This window comes from Trichinella spiralis (genome assembly GCF_000181795.1).
Source record: "Trichinella spiralis strain ISS 195 chromosome Unknown Scfld4, whole genome shotgun sequence".
Lineage (NCBI taxonomy): Eukaryota > Metazoa > Nematoda > Enoplea > Trichinellida > Trichinellidae > Trichinella > Trichinella spiralis.
In genome coordinates, this window is record NW_003526943.1 from 10754598 (window position 1) to 10770349 (window position 15752).

Below are 15752 nucleotides of genomic sequence, written 5' to 3' on the forward strand. Positions count from 1 at the left end.
ATTCCTCCTCTCAGTTCCATCTTCTGTTTTGCAAACTCTTTTCTTATAATTTGCTATTCTGAATATCTCTGAAATTGATCTCTTTCTGATTTCGTTTTTCTCTTTTGGTTGCTTTGTGTAGCTTACATCAGCCAGTTGTTTACTAGCTTTAATTGAGCAAATTTCGAAGCTGAACTATGGCAAAAATTGCAGTATTATACATTGAAATTATACCATGCTAATGTAAAATTGCATTTAAGTTTATTAAAAAATTTAACTATTGTATTAGCTTTTCTTTTTCAAGTCATATATTTACAATTTGAAAAATAATTTTTGATTTTATTCTATCATATTCAGTTTCAAAATTATAATTTCATAAATTATCAAATCATTTGTTTTTAATTTTCCATTATTTAATTTCTGAACAAAAAATATTCAACCAACAGTTTGAAAAACGTTGAATTAAAAATTATAACCAGCAATTTTACTTCAAAAATCATAATTCTATTTATATTGTTCAAATTTTATATTCCATTGTGCAACTTTTTATGAAAAAGTTTCAAAATTATCAAAAACTTTAAAGCCATTAAATGAATAAACAATTGGAACTAAATTGCTGAAAAATCAACAAGAAGAAAATGTTTTCTCGTATACCGCCGTCGTTATAGATAAATTGAAATAGAAAAATGACTGCATTTTCTTGAAATTTGCATATTTAAATATAATTTTGCAATGGAATGTTCACTGCTGTTCATCACTACTTAGCTGCCTGAAAGAATCAATCAAAGATTCTGTAAATCTTCGCACGTCGTTAAAGCTGTTATAAATATGCACTGGCGTTATTCGTAAAACATCCGGAAAACGCATGTCACACTACAACAGAAAAAATCTCCATACAAAAATTAAAATTGAACGAGAAATTCAAAAATTTACAACAACGCCTCGCTTTTGTAATTGATCATAAACATCGCTGAAGTTGGCAGAAAATTTAAGCGAAAGCTGACATCCGCGTTGTTCAGGATCCTGCGGAGTGATCACTTCACAATAAATTGGATTCTTGAGAACGGTTGACATTTTTCCAAAATAATAATTCACCAAATATTCCAAATAAGCCGTCAATAACTTTGATTTCTGTCTCAGCGTTTGCATCGATGTCTTTCCATATATCTGCAAATTTGTCACATTTTAATTTTACTGAGAGAAGTTTAAATTTCATAATTAAAAAAAATGAGTAAATAAATTTATTTAAAATTGACAATTTTTCACTTTCAGACTGGCAATCATGGGGCACACCAACAGTGCAGGCGGATGACTAATGCGATACGCTGAACAGTCGTGTGGAAATTTCATTTCTGAAAATAAAAAACTGCTTACAATAAATTATACTTTTTCGTCTTTTAGAAAAGTAACTTCCTCATCAAATAAACAAGAAAACAGCTTCCAAAATTAAACATCCCTAAGGAAATATTGTAATGAAAAATGATTTACCATTTCATTTACTGAAAAGAATATTACTTTGAAAAATTCAAATAATTTTCCAATCAATCAACAAAACTTTCATTTTTTTTTCAACTTTACACTTTTCAAAGTCTAATTAAATGTTTTTTTTCTGCAGTTTTCTCTGTTTCCATTTTCCTGTTCCTAATAATATTCAAAAAGAAAGATCCGAAAGTTTTTGCACATCAATTGATTACAATTAAATAATTATTTTTATTGTTAAACGTTTCATTATAGAATCTATAAGAATTCTAAATCTGAACCGTTTGTCATCTCCATGCGGCTCTCAGCTTCATGTCCCCACCAGCCCCAAAGAGCCGGTGGATATGAATCGAAATTGTTTTCGTGTATGAACACTATACTCAAACCTCCGCAACCAGAATTCAAATATTTATAAGAACACCAAGCAGCAAAATCAACTTTCCATTCATGGAGATTTAAAGGAACGTTTCCTGCAGCATGAGCTAAATCCCAGCCAACTATGCAACCCTAAAAAAGTCGTTTTTTCACCACCATTTGAGCTGAACTAAACACTTCTCTTTACAGTATTTCTTAAATAAATTTGTAATATAAATTTAAGAATAGAATAATTTTTAATATATAAGAAATAAAATATATTTTTAAAAGAAATATCACGTATAGAAATAAATGCAATTTATTTACTTGCGCTTTACCACAAGCAGTAATGCTAGGTATATCAAAGTATTGTCCAGTGTAATATTGAACACCGCTGAACAACACTAACGCAATCGACTGGCCATTCTGAGATATATAATCCAAAATATCTTCAGTTCGTAAGCAATGTTCATTCTAATAAAAACTGCCCAAGTTGAAATTTAATATATAAATGAATCTCTTCTCACTATTTTATCATTTCACACATTTATACATATATAATTTAAAACTTTATCATCAATATTAAATATTTGAAAAATTTTAAGACACGTAACCATAAAAAAATATTTCATTGTAAATATAAACAAATACTTGTCGTGGTTGCAAAACAACAACACATTCTTCAGGATCAAAGCCATGAAAACGCACTTGTGAATGGACAGCGTACTAAACAGAATAATTATGGCTCTTAATCAATGAATAATGTACATTTTAAAAAATCATTCAGTTCAATTATTCAATTACAATTCGAAACCCATACCACCTTCATTACAATGATTCACCATCAGCATGCAGAAGTTCTGTAACAAACAAACTTGTACAGCTTCATTTATTAATCAATTAATTTACAATCAGAAAATTATCTTACAATTTTATATTGAAATGTAATATTAAAATAAATGTATACTAACAAAGTCTGATGGAAATGGTTTGTTCTCCAAAAGGATCTTCTTTCTTGATGAAGTTGGTCTGTAGAAAGCAGCCTTGAAATAGAAATTACGTTGGTTGTTAATACGATTCAAATTTTCCTATTTCTCAACATCTTTATAAATTTTAATTTAAATAAATGCATTTTTTAAAAAATTTCATAAAAAATATTCAAGCATCCTAATTTTTTTGAAATAAATGACTGTACCGTATTCTTTCAGAATCGGAATAAATTTTATTATTTAAATAAAATGTAAATAATCTTTCAACAGACCATCAATAGATGAAGATTAATCGTCAAACTGTTCATAACGGCAACTTCACACTTTTTGGCGCCAACAAGAGCTGCATTTGTATCCAAAACGAATTCATCACATTTCGCCCAAGGCATCTTTCCATTCGTATGGCCATGAACACCCCTTTCAAAGGTAAAATTTTGTTGATTTGACAAAATAATTTCCATACCTGGCATACATTTTCGCCCATTTATCCAACTCTTCAGAAATATACTCCTGAACATCTTTTGGCTGAAGGCCCAAAGAGTTGCCACACAAATAAATTGCATCGCTTTCTGCATCGACCAAATTTAAATCAACTAAACTAACAACATCATCGTTATTATGCCAAAAAAAGAAATTCACTGGATAAAGAGGAATATATTGCTGAAGAATATTAACTCCTTTTCATTTTTAAAAACAAGAAAAGTAATGCCACAAAAGCTTCACTTATGCTATTTAACATTTTGTGACAAAGAAAATGGCAGACATACCTTTTGGTAAGTCACTCATCTTTGGATATTTAAACATTTTTCGAAAATGACTTAATTCATCAACTGAATCCAAAAATTCGGCAAACTCAGCATCTGTAACCTTTAAATTTTGTTGCTGAGCAATCCGCTCTAACTTCGCTTTCATTGTTTCATCCTTTTGTTCCAGCATAGCTTTTCCAACGTAATTCATTTCAAATTGAAATCTAATTTACAAGTTTTTATTACATTTTTATATAAAAATTACAACAAATGTAAAGAAAACTAAATATAGTATATAATCTGATGAAATTCAAACATCTTTATTATTCTGTTGAAGAATTAAAACATACCAAATTACAAGAAAAACACCCTCAAGTGATATATTATTATAAATATTTTATATATTATATTGATTATATAAACATATTTTTGACAGAATTTGATATTGCTTATGAAATTCAAAAACTACAAGTTAAAAATGCTGAATTACTTAAATTATTACAAAATTTACGATTTTTCATGATAAAACAAATACAAAATGACATGAATACAAAATGGCAAAACAACCGTCAGTATTATATAGTAATACGAATTTCAAGTAAATTTTACAGTAACCTAAAACAGCTTATTTGAAGAACGGAATTGTTTTTTCATAATATTTAAAGGAAAAACAATGGATGTATATTTAATTTATTTATAACTTTAATTTTTTGTGCAATCGGCATTAAATTAAAGTGTATTTGAACCCATTTATGCAATACTCAGCAACGTAGCCGTTTCTAGTCTTATCAAATAAGTTGTGCGCAAAACATAAAATAATATTTGTTTTCAATATAGTTACGGAAAATTAAATATGAAAATTTAAACAATCTTTTTCCGCTTTTTTCACTTACATCACTTATACGCACTTTTCGATAAAGTATTCCTCAAGTACACAGTTTTAATTCACTTTACAGGTTTACAGGTTTTTGAAATAAGATGTACTTTAATCATGCAACCAAGCAGTCCCGACTGCTCTTCTCTTTAACATAAAGTACAATTTATTCTCATTTTTGCTTATTAACATGTACGTTTTTTACAATTTTGTAAGTGTGCCTATAGCATTATCGCAGCCTATAGCATCATACTAATCATGTAAATTTCACATTTTAATAATTAAATGCACAACTGAATATATACAGATTTTTCAATTAGAAGCTATGCGTTGCATAACCTTACAATAAATTTCAGTGAACTGAAAGAACAAGTGTAAAAATAAATACACAGAAGTATACAAACATACAGTTGTAAAACTACCGCGAATGATAAAACAGTACTTGACATCAATCTCCATCAGAATTTGGTTTACACACAGTAGCATCAATTTGAGTAACCTGTGGTAAAGCGAGCATCACTTTGCGTCGGTAATTAACGTCCCTATGATCAAAGTTGTTTTCTTCAAAATAAACAGTTCTCAAACTTGGGCAGTTGGCTAAAATGGATACTTTTTCAACACTGTCCAATTTGTTTTTATTAAACCAAAGTTCTTCCAAATTCGTCAAATATGACAAATCGCACAATTCTTTTATATTGTTTCCACTCACATCTAAAGTACGCAACTGTGTGCATTTCTCTAAACCTTCGATGACACTTATTCCATTGTCACTTATGTAAAATTCTTGGAGATTAACACAGTTATCTAAATTTTCAATTTTCTTAATCCAGTTACATTGAATGCTCAGCAACTTCAGATTAACAAGTGAATCCAAATTCTCAATTTTCGTCAACTTATTCGATCCAACAAAAAGATAATTCAAATTTACAAGAGAATTCAAATTTTCCAACTTGCGAATTTTGTTGTCTCCCAGTTCAAGCGACTTCAAATTGACGAGCGTGTCCAAATTTTCAATCTTCTCAATGCGATTGTGAATCAGGAAAAGATGTTTCAAATTTGTGAGTGCAGCCAAATTTTCAATTTTTCGAATACGGTTGAAAGACAAATCTAAAGCTTCAAGCATGGCGAGCTCTTCTAAATTTTCAATCTTTGGAATCTGATTGTTGTACAAATCCAATTCAACGAGTGTATTTCGAAGGCAGCTTAAGTTTTCAATTTTCGTCAACAAATTGTTCCGGTAAGATAAAGTTCGTAATTGTTTGAATCGGCTCAAATTGCCAATCTTCTTGATTCGATCGAATTCAAAATTCAAATCCGTTTCATCTTCGGGAATATCTTCACATTCTTCAGGAACCACTTCAGATACTGCGCCTTCTTCTACCGAGTTGTTCATAATTTTATGAATAACTTATCCAAATAAGCAACCACTGAACTACCTTCTAAAAGCACGTGAAGAACTCACAACAATTTAACTAACAATGAGCACGTATCATACAGTAAGATAGTATATTTGAACATCAGGTTTTATTCGACAAAAAATATCCTGAAATGCCAATCACAAGAAAAGGTCGAATTTCCTTGAAAAAAATCCCCTTCATTTTATATTTACGATATTTTGACAATTAATAGTGCAAAAATGATGGATGACTATTTTTTGGTTTTATCCTGTTACTGTTGGCAATGTTTTAAAATTTATTTTATTTACGTTTGCAGGCGGTGATGCAAGATTAACAGTTTAATCGAAAAATACTGACAAACAAAACTGTTTACAATTTTTAATATTTTTTTCATTTTAAAATTTAGGAAAGTTATTAATTTTTTGAAGATGTTTTTTAAAACATTAAAAAATTATTTTAAAGTTTTTTTTTGAATTTAGAAGAAACAGATATTTTTTGGGATTGAAAACAGTGAATGATTAATTTGTGCTGATTTATTACTGATTTGCAGTTGCGTTTTTTATGATAGAAAAAGAGCACATGAGAAGGAAAGCAGAAATGTAACACGTGTTGCATTTTGAATTTGTTAACAATTTATGGACTGAATAAATTAATTTTTGCTCAAATTGAAAGTGCTTTTTTAAAATTGTTATTTCCTAACTTGCTAGTTTAGATACACTAATTTTATTAATGTGATATGATTGAATTGTTTCATTGGAAAAATTGGCCACTCGACTTAATACTGCTTGACAAATGAATGGGAGTCTGTGGAAGGTGATGATTCATTTGTCAGTTTTCGCCATTTGAAATGTTTCCAAATAAAAATTTTATCAAATACAGTAAGAAAATTTGAAAGCTTCTTTTAACCGTTTATGTTTTGTTTTTCATATTGTATTTTCTAAAAGGTTATACATGAGAAAATGAGAATGAGGTCATTTTGGAGGCAGACGGAAATCAAGTTGCTTTGATCAAGATCAGGTCGAGGCGACCAGTCGGATGTTGCTTCAGGCCAATGCCCTGAAGAGCCGCTGTATGCGCAGGTCCATCAAACCTCGTAGCAGCAGGCTCGGTTGGTCGGTGAGGTTGATCAACGCTGACAAGCTGCCCGCAAAGCCGCATTAGCCCTCAACTAAGCTGGATGATTGTTGTCCTTTCTCCGTACAAAATAGAATTATGTTGCCAACAATCAACAACTAGAACCTGTTTTGACGGACAAAAATATGTGTAATTTATTTTTGCCCGCAGTTATGATTATGATATATATATATATATATATATACACGTGTGTGTGTGTGTGTATTGTAGAAATGATGGAGATCAGTTTGGTTGAAGCAACCGGTGGTCAGTAGTGATCGTCAGGGACAGTGGGACGTCAAGTGACGACTAACTGTAGTATAGTTGTTCTTTTTCCATTTTTCCACACTGTCAACTGGGTCGTTGAGGTCAATATTGATGCGATGACCGGCGCCACTGTTGTTCAGCTTATTTGCCAAAGACCATCGGTCAGTGACAGTAGGTGAGCAGAGTAGAGGAGTTATTTTTTTCGTAGAAATAAATGTCTTCAGCTTTTTCTGTGTATTTTATAATTTGTACAGATCGGATACCACCATTCAGTTGTTGCTGTTCATTGAAATAAAGCAGCCAAAGTTGTAGTGTGGTGGTCATTTGGAAAGCTGCAACTTGCTACCGCCAGTTGTGCGACCAGCAAGTTCAACGTCGACCGGACGGGCACCAGCAATCACCGCGGTCGTCAACTTCGTTCGGCCAACGGTCGACGAAAAGGACGCGCGCCAAATTTTCATACGGTCATTGGTCAACCGGAAATGATGCACGTCACGGTGGTCGTGCAGCTGCCCGGCAAACAGGTCGCCGAAGTACCGCTGCTGCCGGACAGCACAGCCGCGGACGTGATTCGTCAGCTCAAGCTCAACGCCAACCTGTCCGACGACTACTTCCTCACTGCAGATTTCGACGGATACGGTAAGCGATCACGATGACATTATTTTTTTGGTTTTTTCTTTGTCTTCCCCCTAAATATCCAAAAAAAAGTGGAAATCAAAATTTTTAACACAAAATATTACATAATTTATTTTTAATAAATGATCAACAATTTATTTTTTACTATTCTTTTATTCATCGGTGATAAATTGATCATCAACTGTATACAAAAACAATTTCTTCCAGGTTACTGTAGCCTGTTTTGTTTTTACTTTTCTATTCATCTCTGTTTCTCATTTGTTCAAGCTGACGATTTTTTTTCAATTTACCCTTGACTCTTGATCATCATTTCAATTGGTTTTTTTTAAATTCACTTGATTTAAATTGGGAAAATTCACCTCAACTGAAAAAGAAGCATCCTAGCATTGAAATTTGACGGGAAAACCTTGATTTGTTTATTCGTTATTCAGAAATTTTTATTCATAAAAAACAGTTGAATTGGATTTCTATTTTTATTGTAATAAAACAACAACAACAACAACAACTGTACAGTTAGTTGTTCATAGAATTGTTGGATTTGGTCTATTATTTTGTATTGTCAGTTATTCAACAAAAAATTTTTTTTTTCAATCTCTCATCATTTTAGTCAAATGTTAAAGAAAATTACAACTGAACCAGAATTGTCAATTCGTGTGAAACAACTTCTTCTTTTTGTTCAAGTGAATAAGTTTGATGATGCAATTGAAGTGCTCAAATTTATTATAATTTTTATAAGACGCTGTTGTTGTGCTTTATGATGAATTCAAATAGCATCTGCACTCATGTCACAATTGAACCAGTTCTTCATTGCAATGTTTATAAATCATTGCGAGATACTAGTGTGAAAATTTTTCATTATTGGTGTCAAGATGAATTTTTCATCCTCATCATAATATGAATAAATGATACACATGTACACGCAACAACTAATAAATCATTTTGATTGTTTTTTTTGAAATAGCTAGTTTCTTAGTTTTTGCATATTTTAAATTATTTGAATTGTTCATAAAAATTCCATCTGAAATATTCAACAAACTTTGCTTGCAGTGCTTTTGAGCGAATATTATTTTTTGCAGCACATCGTAATATTTCATTTTTGCATGCTTTTCCCATTGTTAAACTAATGCATTCAAGTGAAAAAAATCTGAATTATTTTTAAATGTGCCTGCTTGATTTATTTTTTGATGATTTTTACTGATTTATTTTTGAACATGGAGCATTTGAAGTATTTTTTTTCTTTTTCTTTTGCTTGTTCAATGAATAAATTAAACGGATAATTTTCATTTTTCAAAAATTAATAATTCTCTTTGAAATATGATGAAGAGAGAATATCAAATGGAATAAATATTTGAATAAAAATTAACTTTTTTGAACTTTATAAATTTTTAAAAGATCATGTTCTGTTCTTTTAAAAAATTTTGCATTTTTTGACAATTTCCTTATGTTCTGTAGCAAATGCGTCGCTTTCAGTGTATCACCATTTCTATAAATGTCATTAATTTGACGTTTGGCAAGGTCATTATGACGATATTGATGATCTGCTGCAAATTATGGAATTTTCTGCTAGAATATATTTAATGGAGCACTTGAAAAGATGTCGTCTGTAACCAACGTCAACTTAATAGTTGTGCAAATATATGTATGTATTTCAAAGTAGCGGAAAATTAAATACATTTTGAAACTGAGAATATGAAGAGTTCTAGTTAATGAATTCCAGCTTTGAAACATCACAATTACAATTATTTATTTGATGCATATATTGTTTTGTACGAATAAATTCATTTAATTTAGACAAGTTATTTGATGCTGAAGAACGTCTATATCAGCTTGTAAAAAAGCACATTCTTGGTGGTGGTCGGAAAAACGACGTACAATTTTATCTCAGGAAGAAAAAAACAATTAGTAAGAATTGTTTAATTTTAATATTTTATTTTTAGCATGTTCATTTAAAAGTAGAATATTACTTTTTTCTTTTTCAATTCGATTAGGTCAACTGAAAGTGTTAATTTAATTCAAAGAAATTAATAAAATAAAAATTCAGTTTTGTTCAATTAATATATATAATTCTTTTTTATATTTATGTACAGTTGAAAAAGTTATTTAATTGTGTTTATGCGTAATTTCTTCTTCGATACTTGTGCACAATATTAATCCATTAATATTTTTCTCAGCATCTGGATTAAATACACCCGCATCTAGCTCACAATCTGACGGAAAAAATGAGGTACGTATACTTTATATTTTTTTTTACTGAGCTGTGAAAAATTAAAATATGAAGCTGAACGTGTATTTCAGTTGGTAGAATTACGAATAGTAATAATGGTGAACTTAATCTTTAATAATAATAATAATAATAATAATAATAATTTATTGATTTACTGAGACATTATTTTACTTATTAATTGGATGGAAATTAAATTAACAGGTTTCTCTGATCGCATGCTTATTCAAATTAAACAATAATATATTTTAAAAAGTTGATATATTTTGTAATGAATGAAAAAGATTTTTATTTTTATTTTTTGAACATGCCAAATTGAAGTTGATACGGTTATTATTTATTTTCAATTTGAAATGGTACTTTTTGTATTTTCATACTGTAGTCAATCTAGCTTTACTTTAATCTGTCACGGTTGATTGGTAGAGGCTGTTGTACGTTACGGTTGCGGTGATCAGGCTTGTGGAATTGGTGTTGTTTTGTAGGCTTTGCCGGAAATGTACAAAGCAAATCCCGACTTTGGTGATTTATTCAAAATGCCAGTATCGCAGTTGCGTCGAATTGCTCTGCACCGACGCGCTTTGATCGATCAAAACTGCAATACAATTAACGAGAAAAACCGGAAATTAAATTCATTCCTCACCAGTTCAGGTTTGTATTCATGTTCATCTTTTTTGCTTTTTGATTTACGCTTTCGCTCGATTGTAATTGCAGTTTATTCTCATTTATATTGTACAATGAACTCTTCGAACGGGTAGAGTAATTTTTTCTTTTTTTGGAAATTCTACTCTATCAAACTTGGGTGCAGTTTCTAAATATACCAAGCTTTATTTTTTATTCGTATTTTTTTGTTGACGATAATTCCACTCGTATGACAACAACAAGTTCACATTATTATCTCACATCTTGTCGGCATTTGTGATTCAGAGTTCATGTAGATGATGGACTTTTTGGCAATTGATGATCAACTGTGTAAGGCAACATCTTTTGTTTTTTTTTTATTTCTTGTCACATTTGATAAATTGAATTAGTTTTTTTTTTGTATTTTTATTTTTGAAGTTTCATTTTGTTCTGGTGATTTGTTGTTGTTCAATTCAAATGCGCATCTCACATTCTTGACAAATGGAAAACTGTTGCAATTTGTGAGTTGCAATTGTCAATATTTGTTCAGTTATCGGCGTGCTGCTTTGTTTTCGCTTAAAACTGTGCAGCGGGTGTGGCGTCCGTTTGCCGTCAGGCTCTTCATGCTTTGCAGAGTAAATAGCGCATTTTATCTTTTCTCTTTTCTTTCAATTCTCAACAGGCCACTAATCGCCGATTACATGTGCTTTTAATAATGTGAAAGTGATTTCAATTTTAACAACTTTTTTCTTTCTTTTCGTTCATCTAATCGTTTTCATCTCTACTGCAAATGACTTGAACGTATAAACAGAAATCAATCAAATTGGAAAATTGACGCAATAATTTTTCAAACTTGTCAATGTTTGAACGCGTTCAGCGTTAATGGAAGCATTAAAAAGGTGATTGAGGTGAACTGGCTGCACTTGAGTTTCTGTTTGAAAGTTATTTGACAAATGTGAAAATCTGGTGCCAAGGAAATTCAAATATTCACCATTTCAAATATTTTCAATTATTTATTCCTTGGGTATATACTTTAATAATTACTTATTTTGTATTCATTAAAAAAATATGTAAATGGACGAAAGGAAAATTGTTAAATATAGATTATATGAGCTTAATGCAGCATTAATCTTGTTTCATTTATTGAAATATTCTCCTTCAAGTTGCAAAGTTTACTTCAATAAATAGCGCGTGGCGATGTGGCATTTTTTTTCAAAATAGTTAATTTCATTCAGCTTATTCGAGTTTGCATGATTGACGTGTATGTTGGTTGAGAATTTTACGAATGGAAGAGAATGAACTTTTTGATTTGCTTTGTTTCATTAACATTTTACAAACTTTACATCTTGTTTGCTTTATTATAGAATTATGTAAGAAAAAAAGTTTTTTCCATTATTCGCATAGTTGACTGAAATGTCGCTCGGTGAATGCACGGTATTTTGTGATTTTCAAGTTCAATTTTTATCGAGACTTGTGAAATCTGTGTAAATATTTTCACCTGTGAATGATTGGATCGAACTGCTAGTTGTTTAATTTTCTTTTATATAATTATATTTCGGTTGCCATGATTGACATGATTTTTCTTCCATATTGAATGGAAATGTTTTCTATGCGATAAAAGAAATTTCTCGAACATGTTGGCAGGTATTTGTTTGGTTTCATTGCTGTTTGATAATTGATATTGTCGAATCGTTAAAAATGTTCACTTGCTAGTACTTGTTAATCCGTTTATTTCGTTTGGTTTTTATTACAAGTTATTCATAAAAAACATTGAATGATTGAAAATCTTGTTTTCAATTTCGTGTTTCTTAATGCTTGAAAATACTTGTGTCCGTTATTGTTTACTTCGGGAAATGAATTTGCTTGAATTTTTACAAGCAACTTTGGGCAGTGTTTCTGCGTGCGTGCACAGTGGACCACAAGGGATTTTTTGTTTGAAAGCTTTTCAAGTATGTTGAATAAGATTTTTTAAAAAGAGCATTGAAAAAAAATATACACATTGATGATGAATAAACCACCGTAGCCGACTGGTTAGTAAACGACCGGTGATTGATTGAATGGATGAATGATTCATTCATCTGTATTACAAGGAAATATTTATCTAGCGGTGCATGTGAGTCATTAATTGAGCATTTTTCAAAGAATAAATTGTCAAGTATATATTGTTTTTTATGTGATTTGTTTTTCAGGGAGAATATTGTAGAAATGATAAAATTTAAATAAAATTATAGTTTGATGTTGTTGTTCAGGTGTGGATTTACGATTGCAGCAAAAGTTGCGCCAGTTGGAAGACCGTTTGGCGTTGGAAGAGGCGCGTTTCAAAAAGTTGACCAGATTGAAGGAAGAATTGAACAATTATTCGTTGTGCTACAAGTCGCTGGTGCAGCAGTTGGATTTGTTGAAAATGAAAATGCGAAACAAGAAAACCGAAGTCGAGCTGGCCGACCAGAAAGTCGAAGAACTGAGCCGTCTGCTGGCCAAGTTGAAGTTGCAGAGGATATTGTTGGCCAAACGTGCCGAGATAAGTTTGTACGACAGCGAAATTGGCGATCTCAGTTGTGCGTTGTCATTGCCGACCACCGGGTCGGGGTCGGGCGCCGATCCGGGTCCAAGTCCAGGTCCAGGTTCAGGTCCCGATGGACAGTCGAGCAGCAAGCTTTCGGTCGGCTCGGAGTGTAGCAGAGTGCAAGGGTCGAGGCCGAAGGCGGCGGTGGAGCCGTTCAAAATCGACACGCCCGACCAGGACGTCGAGTGTTGTTCGACCGAAGAGGCGGCGGCCGAAAGCGGGTCGAAGTTGGACCAGTACGTGCGGTCGAAAGGGTTCCGGACCGCGTTCTTCGCCATGCAGCGGGCGTTGGTCGAAGACGCCGCCGGCGACGGGCGATCCGTGGAATTGCCGTCGGATTCCGACGACCACGACGTTGTTGTGGTCGACGGCGGTCAGCCACCGCCCTCCGCTGGTCCAACCGAGCCGTTGGTGAAATTTCTCCACGGCAACGGCAACGCCAGTAGACGGTCGAACGTGCGGTCCGAATTGGCCGATTCCAGCCAATCGCCGCCGCCCGACCTGATCCCCGCCAGCGAGAAGAGCAAATTTTTGGGCCAGGGGGCGCTGGCGTCGGCATCGGATGCGGCACTGGGCGATATTGTCAAAGCCGAAACCGACAAGATCCATCTGCGCAGCGATACGCTCAGGGCGGCAAAACGGCGCTCCTGGGCCGAACACCACGCCAATTTGGCCACGAGTGACGAAACCGAGCACATTCGGCTTCTTCTGTGCCGTGAATTGAAAAAAGGCAAAACGTCCGTCAATTTGTCTTGGATATTGGACCAGCTGGATTCGGTGGGTGCTGCGACGACTTCGACTTCGACTTCCACAACCAATGCGGTACCATTTGTAGCAGCATTGATTAGAATTTAAATTTAAGAATATAATTTGAACAATTTTTTTTTGTTTTCCAGTTGTTGTCGGAACCGATGCGGTCGTCGTTGTCACCATCCGATGAGCATCTGAACTATTGCCGGGCCAAAGTGACGTCGTCGACTACCAACAATGACGATGATACTAAGCTGACGTTGGATTCGTTGACAGCAGTGTGTTGTCCGCAAATTTCGGACAAATTGTTGTGTGATTTGGTGGAGATTGAAAAAAATGGAAAAGACGACAAAGTGGAAGTGAAAGAACAACTGCTTGAACAACAACCACAAGAAAATGATGATGATGACGATGGTGGTAAAGAAGAAGAACATGAACGCGAAGAAATTACAATAGTAGTAGTGGACGAAGAAGGGCCAGAAGTTGAACGACGACAACGCAGTGGAAGTGGAACGACGTCGACTAACAGGAGAGAAGCGGAACCGAAACCCAGGAGAGGCATTCTGCAGGGTACGTCTGCACGTTGTGGCGACGGCCCTGTCCGACCCAGGGGTGTCCACTTCGATCCGTTGGCTTTGCTGTTGGACGCGGCATTGGAAGGCGAACTGGACCTGGTCAAACGTTGTTCCAAACAACTGCCCAACGTCAGCGTCTGCTACGAAGAAGGGATCACGGCGTTGCACAACGCCATTTGCGCCGGTCACTACGACATTGTGCGATTTTTGGTGGAAGCCGGTGCCGACGTGAATGCCCAAGATTCGGACGGATGGTATGTGGGGGAAAAGTGGTTTGGTGTGATTTTCAATTAATAAATAATAATAATATGTGATCTTTTTTTTCTTAGGACCCCGCTGCATTGTGCCGCTTCGTGCAACAATTTGCCCATTGTGAAATTTTTGGTCGAAAACGGCGCCTGCATATTCGCGTCGACTCTGAGCGACGAAGAAACGCCGGCGGCGAAATGCGAAGAAAACGAAGAAGGTTTTGTCGGATGTTCGCAATTTTTGCTCGGCTTACAACAGCGCATGGGAACGATGAACGGCGGCATTGTATACGCCGCTTACTCGTACGATCCCGAACGGGACGACGAGCTCGGCTTTGAAAAAGACGATCAACTTCGAGTGTTGGCCAAAGATTTGGACGGTTTTGGTGGCTGGTGGCGAGCTTTCGATCCCAAATCCGGGCGTGAAGGTTACGTGCCGAGAAATTATTTATCCGTAAGTTTTTTTTTTTTTCAAAAGTTGAAAAAAAAAAGTTCAAAAAGAGATAAATCACTGATGAAATTGCATGCAAACTTGTTGAAGAAGAAGTACTTGTTCTTCTTTTTTTGTCTGCTTTTCGATATTACAAACAAGCCAGTTCTGATGTAAGCAGCAGTGCTCTTTTTGGCAATTGTGTCTGTCTGTTTGTCCAATGAACAACGTTAAATAGAATACATTTTTGTATGGTTATGTTTTTTTTGCCCCTTCTTTCTCGCAGTGCAGCTTTTGTTTGTTCCCTTTTGTGCTTCCACATCTCTATTGTGTTGTTCACATTTTGTGAATATATCAGAGACGAATTAATTCTTCTTTATATGTATATATGTATAATTTTCCTCCTTCTACTATAGAACAGAGAGATTATTCGACTAGATAGATGAAACGAGTTTCGTTTCGTTTCAATTTGTGAAAAGCAATTTTTCACATAAATTAACTATAATTTAA

At 33.7% G+C, this 15752-nt stretch overlaps 3 protein-coding genes across 3 annotated transcripts; 1 reads left to right on the top strand and 2 right to left on the bottom strand.

The window, feature by feature from the left end:
* Positions 1 to 720: 720 nt before the first annotated feature.
* On the bottom strand, positions 721 to 3758 carry Tsp_06376 (kynureninase). The gene is made up of 10 exons (XM_003378400.1): positions 3569 to 3758; positions 3274 to 3394; positions 3074 to 3218; positions 2784 to 2855; positions 2464 to 2538; positions 2140 to 2286; positions 1740 to 1965; positions 1246 to 1331; positions 913 to 1146; positions 721 to 852 (listed from the first exon to the last, which is right to left on the bottom strand). Exons 1-10 carry the CDS (start codon positions 3756 to 3758, stop codon positions 721 to 723), a joined length of 1428 nt encoding a protein of 475 aa, XP_003378448.1.
* Positions 3759 to 4869: 1111 nt separating this feature from the next.
* Positions 4870 to 5814, bottom strand: Tsp_06375 (protein phosphatase 1 regulatory subunit 7). The gene has a single exon (XM_003378401.1). The coding sequence runs from the start codon at positions 5812 to 5814 to the stop codon at positions 4870 to 4872; it is 945 nt and encodes a 314-aa protein (XP_003378449.1).
* Positions 5815 to 7314: 1500 nt separating this feature from the next.
* Tsp_06374 (conserved hypothetical protein) lies at positions 7315 to 8130 on the top strand. Its single transcript, XM_003378402.1, has 3 exons — positions 7315 to 7369; positions 7511 to 7837; positions 8042 to 8130. The coding sequence occupies exons 1-3, from the start codon at positions 7315 to 7317 to the stop codon at positions 8128 to 8130; spliced, it is 471 nt and encodes a 156-aa protein (XP_003378450.1).
* Positions 8131 to 15752: the final 7622 nt, after the last annotated feature.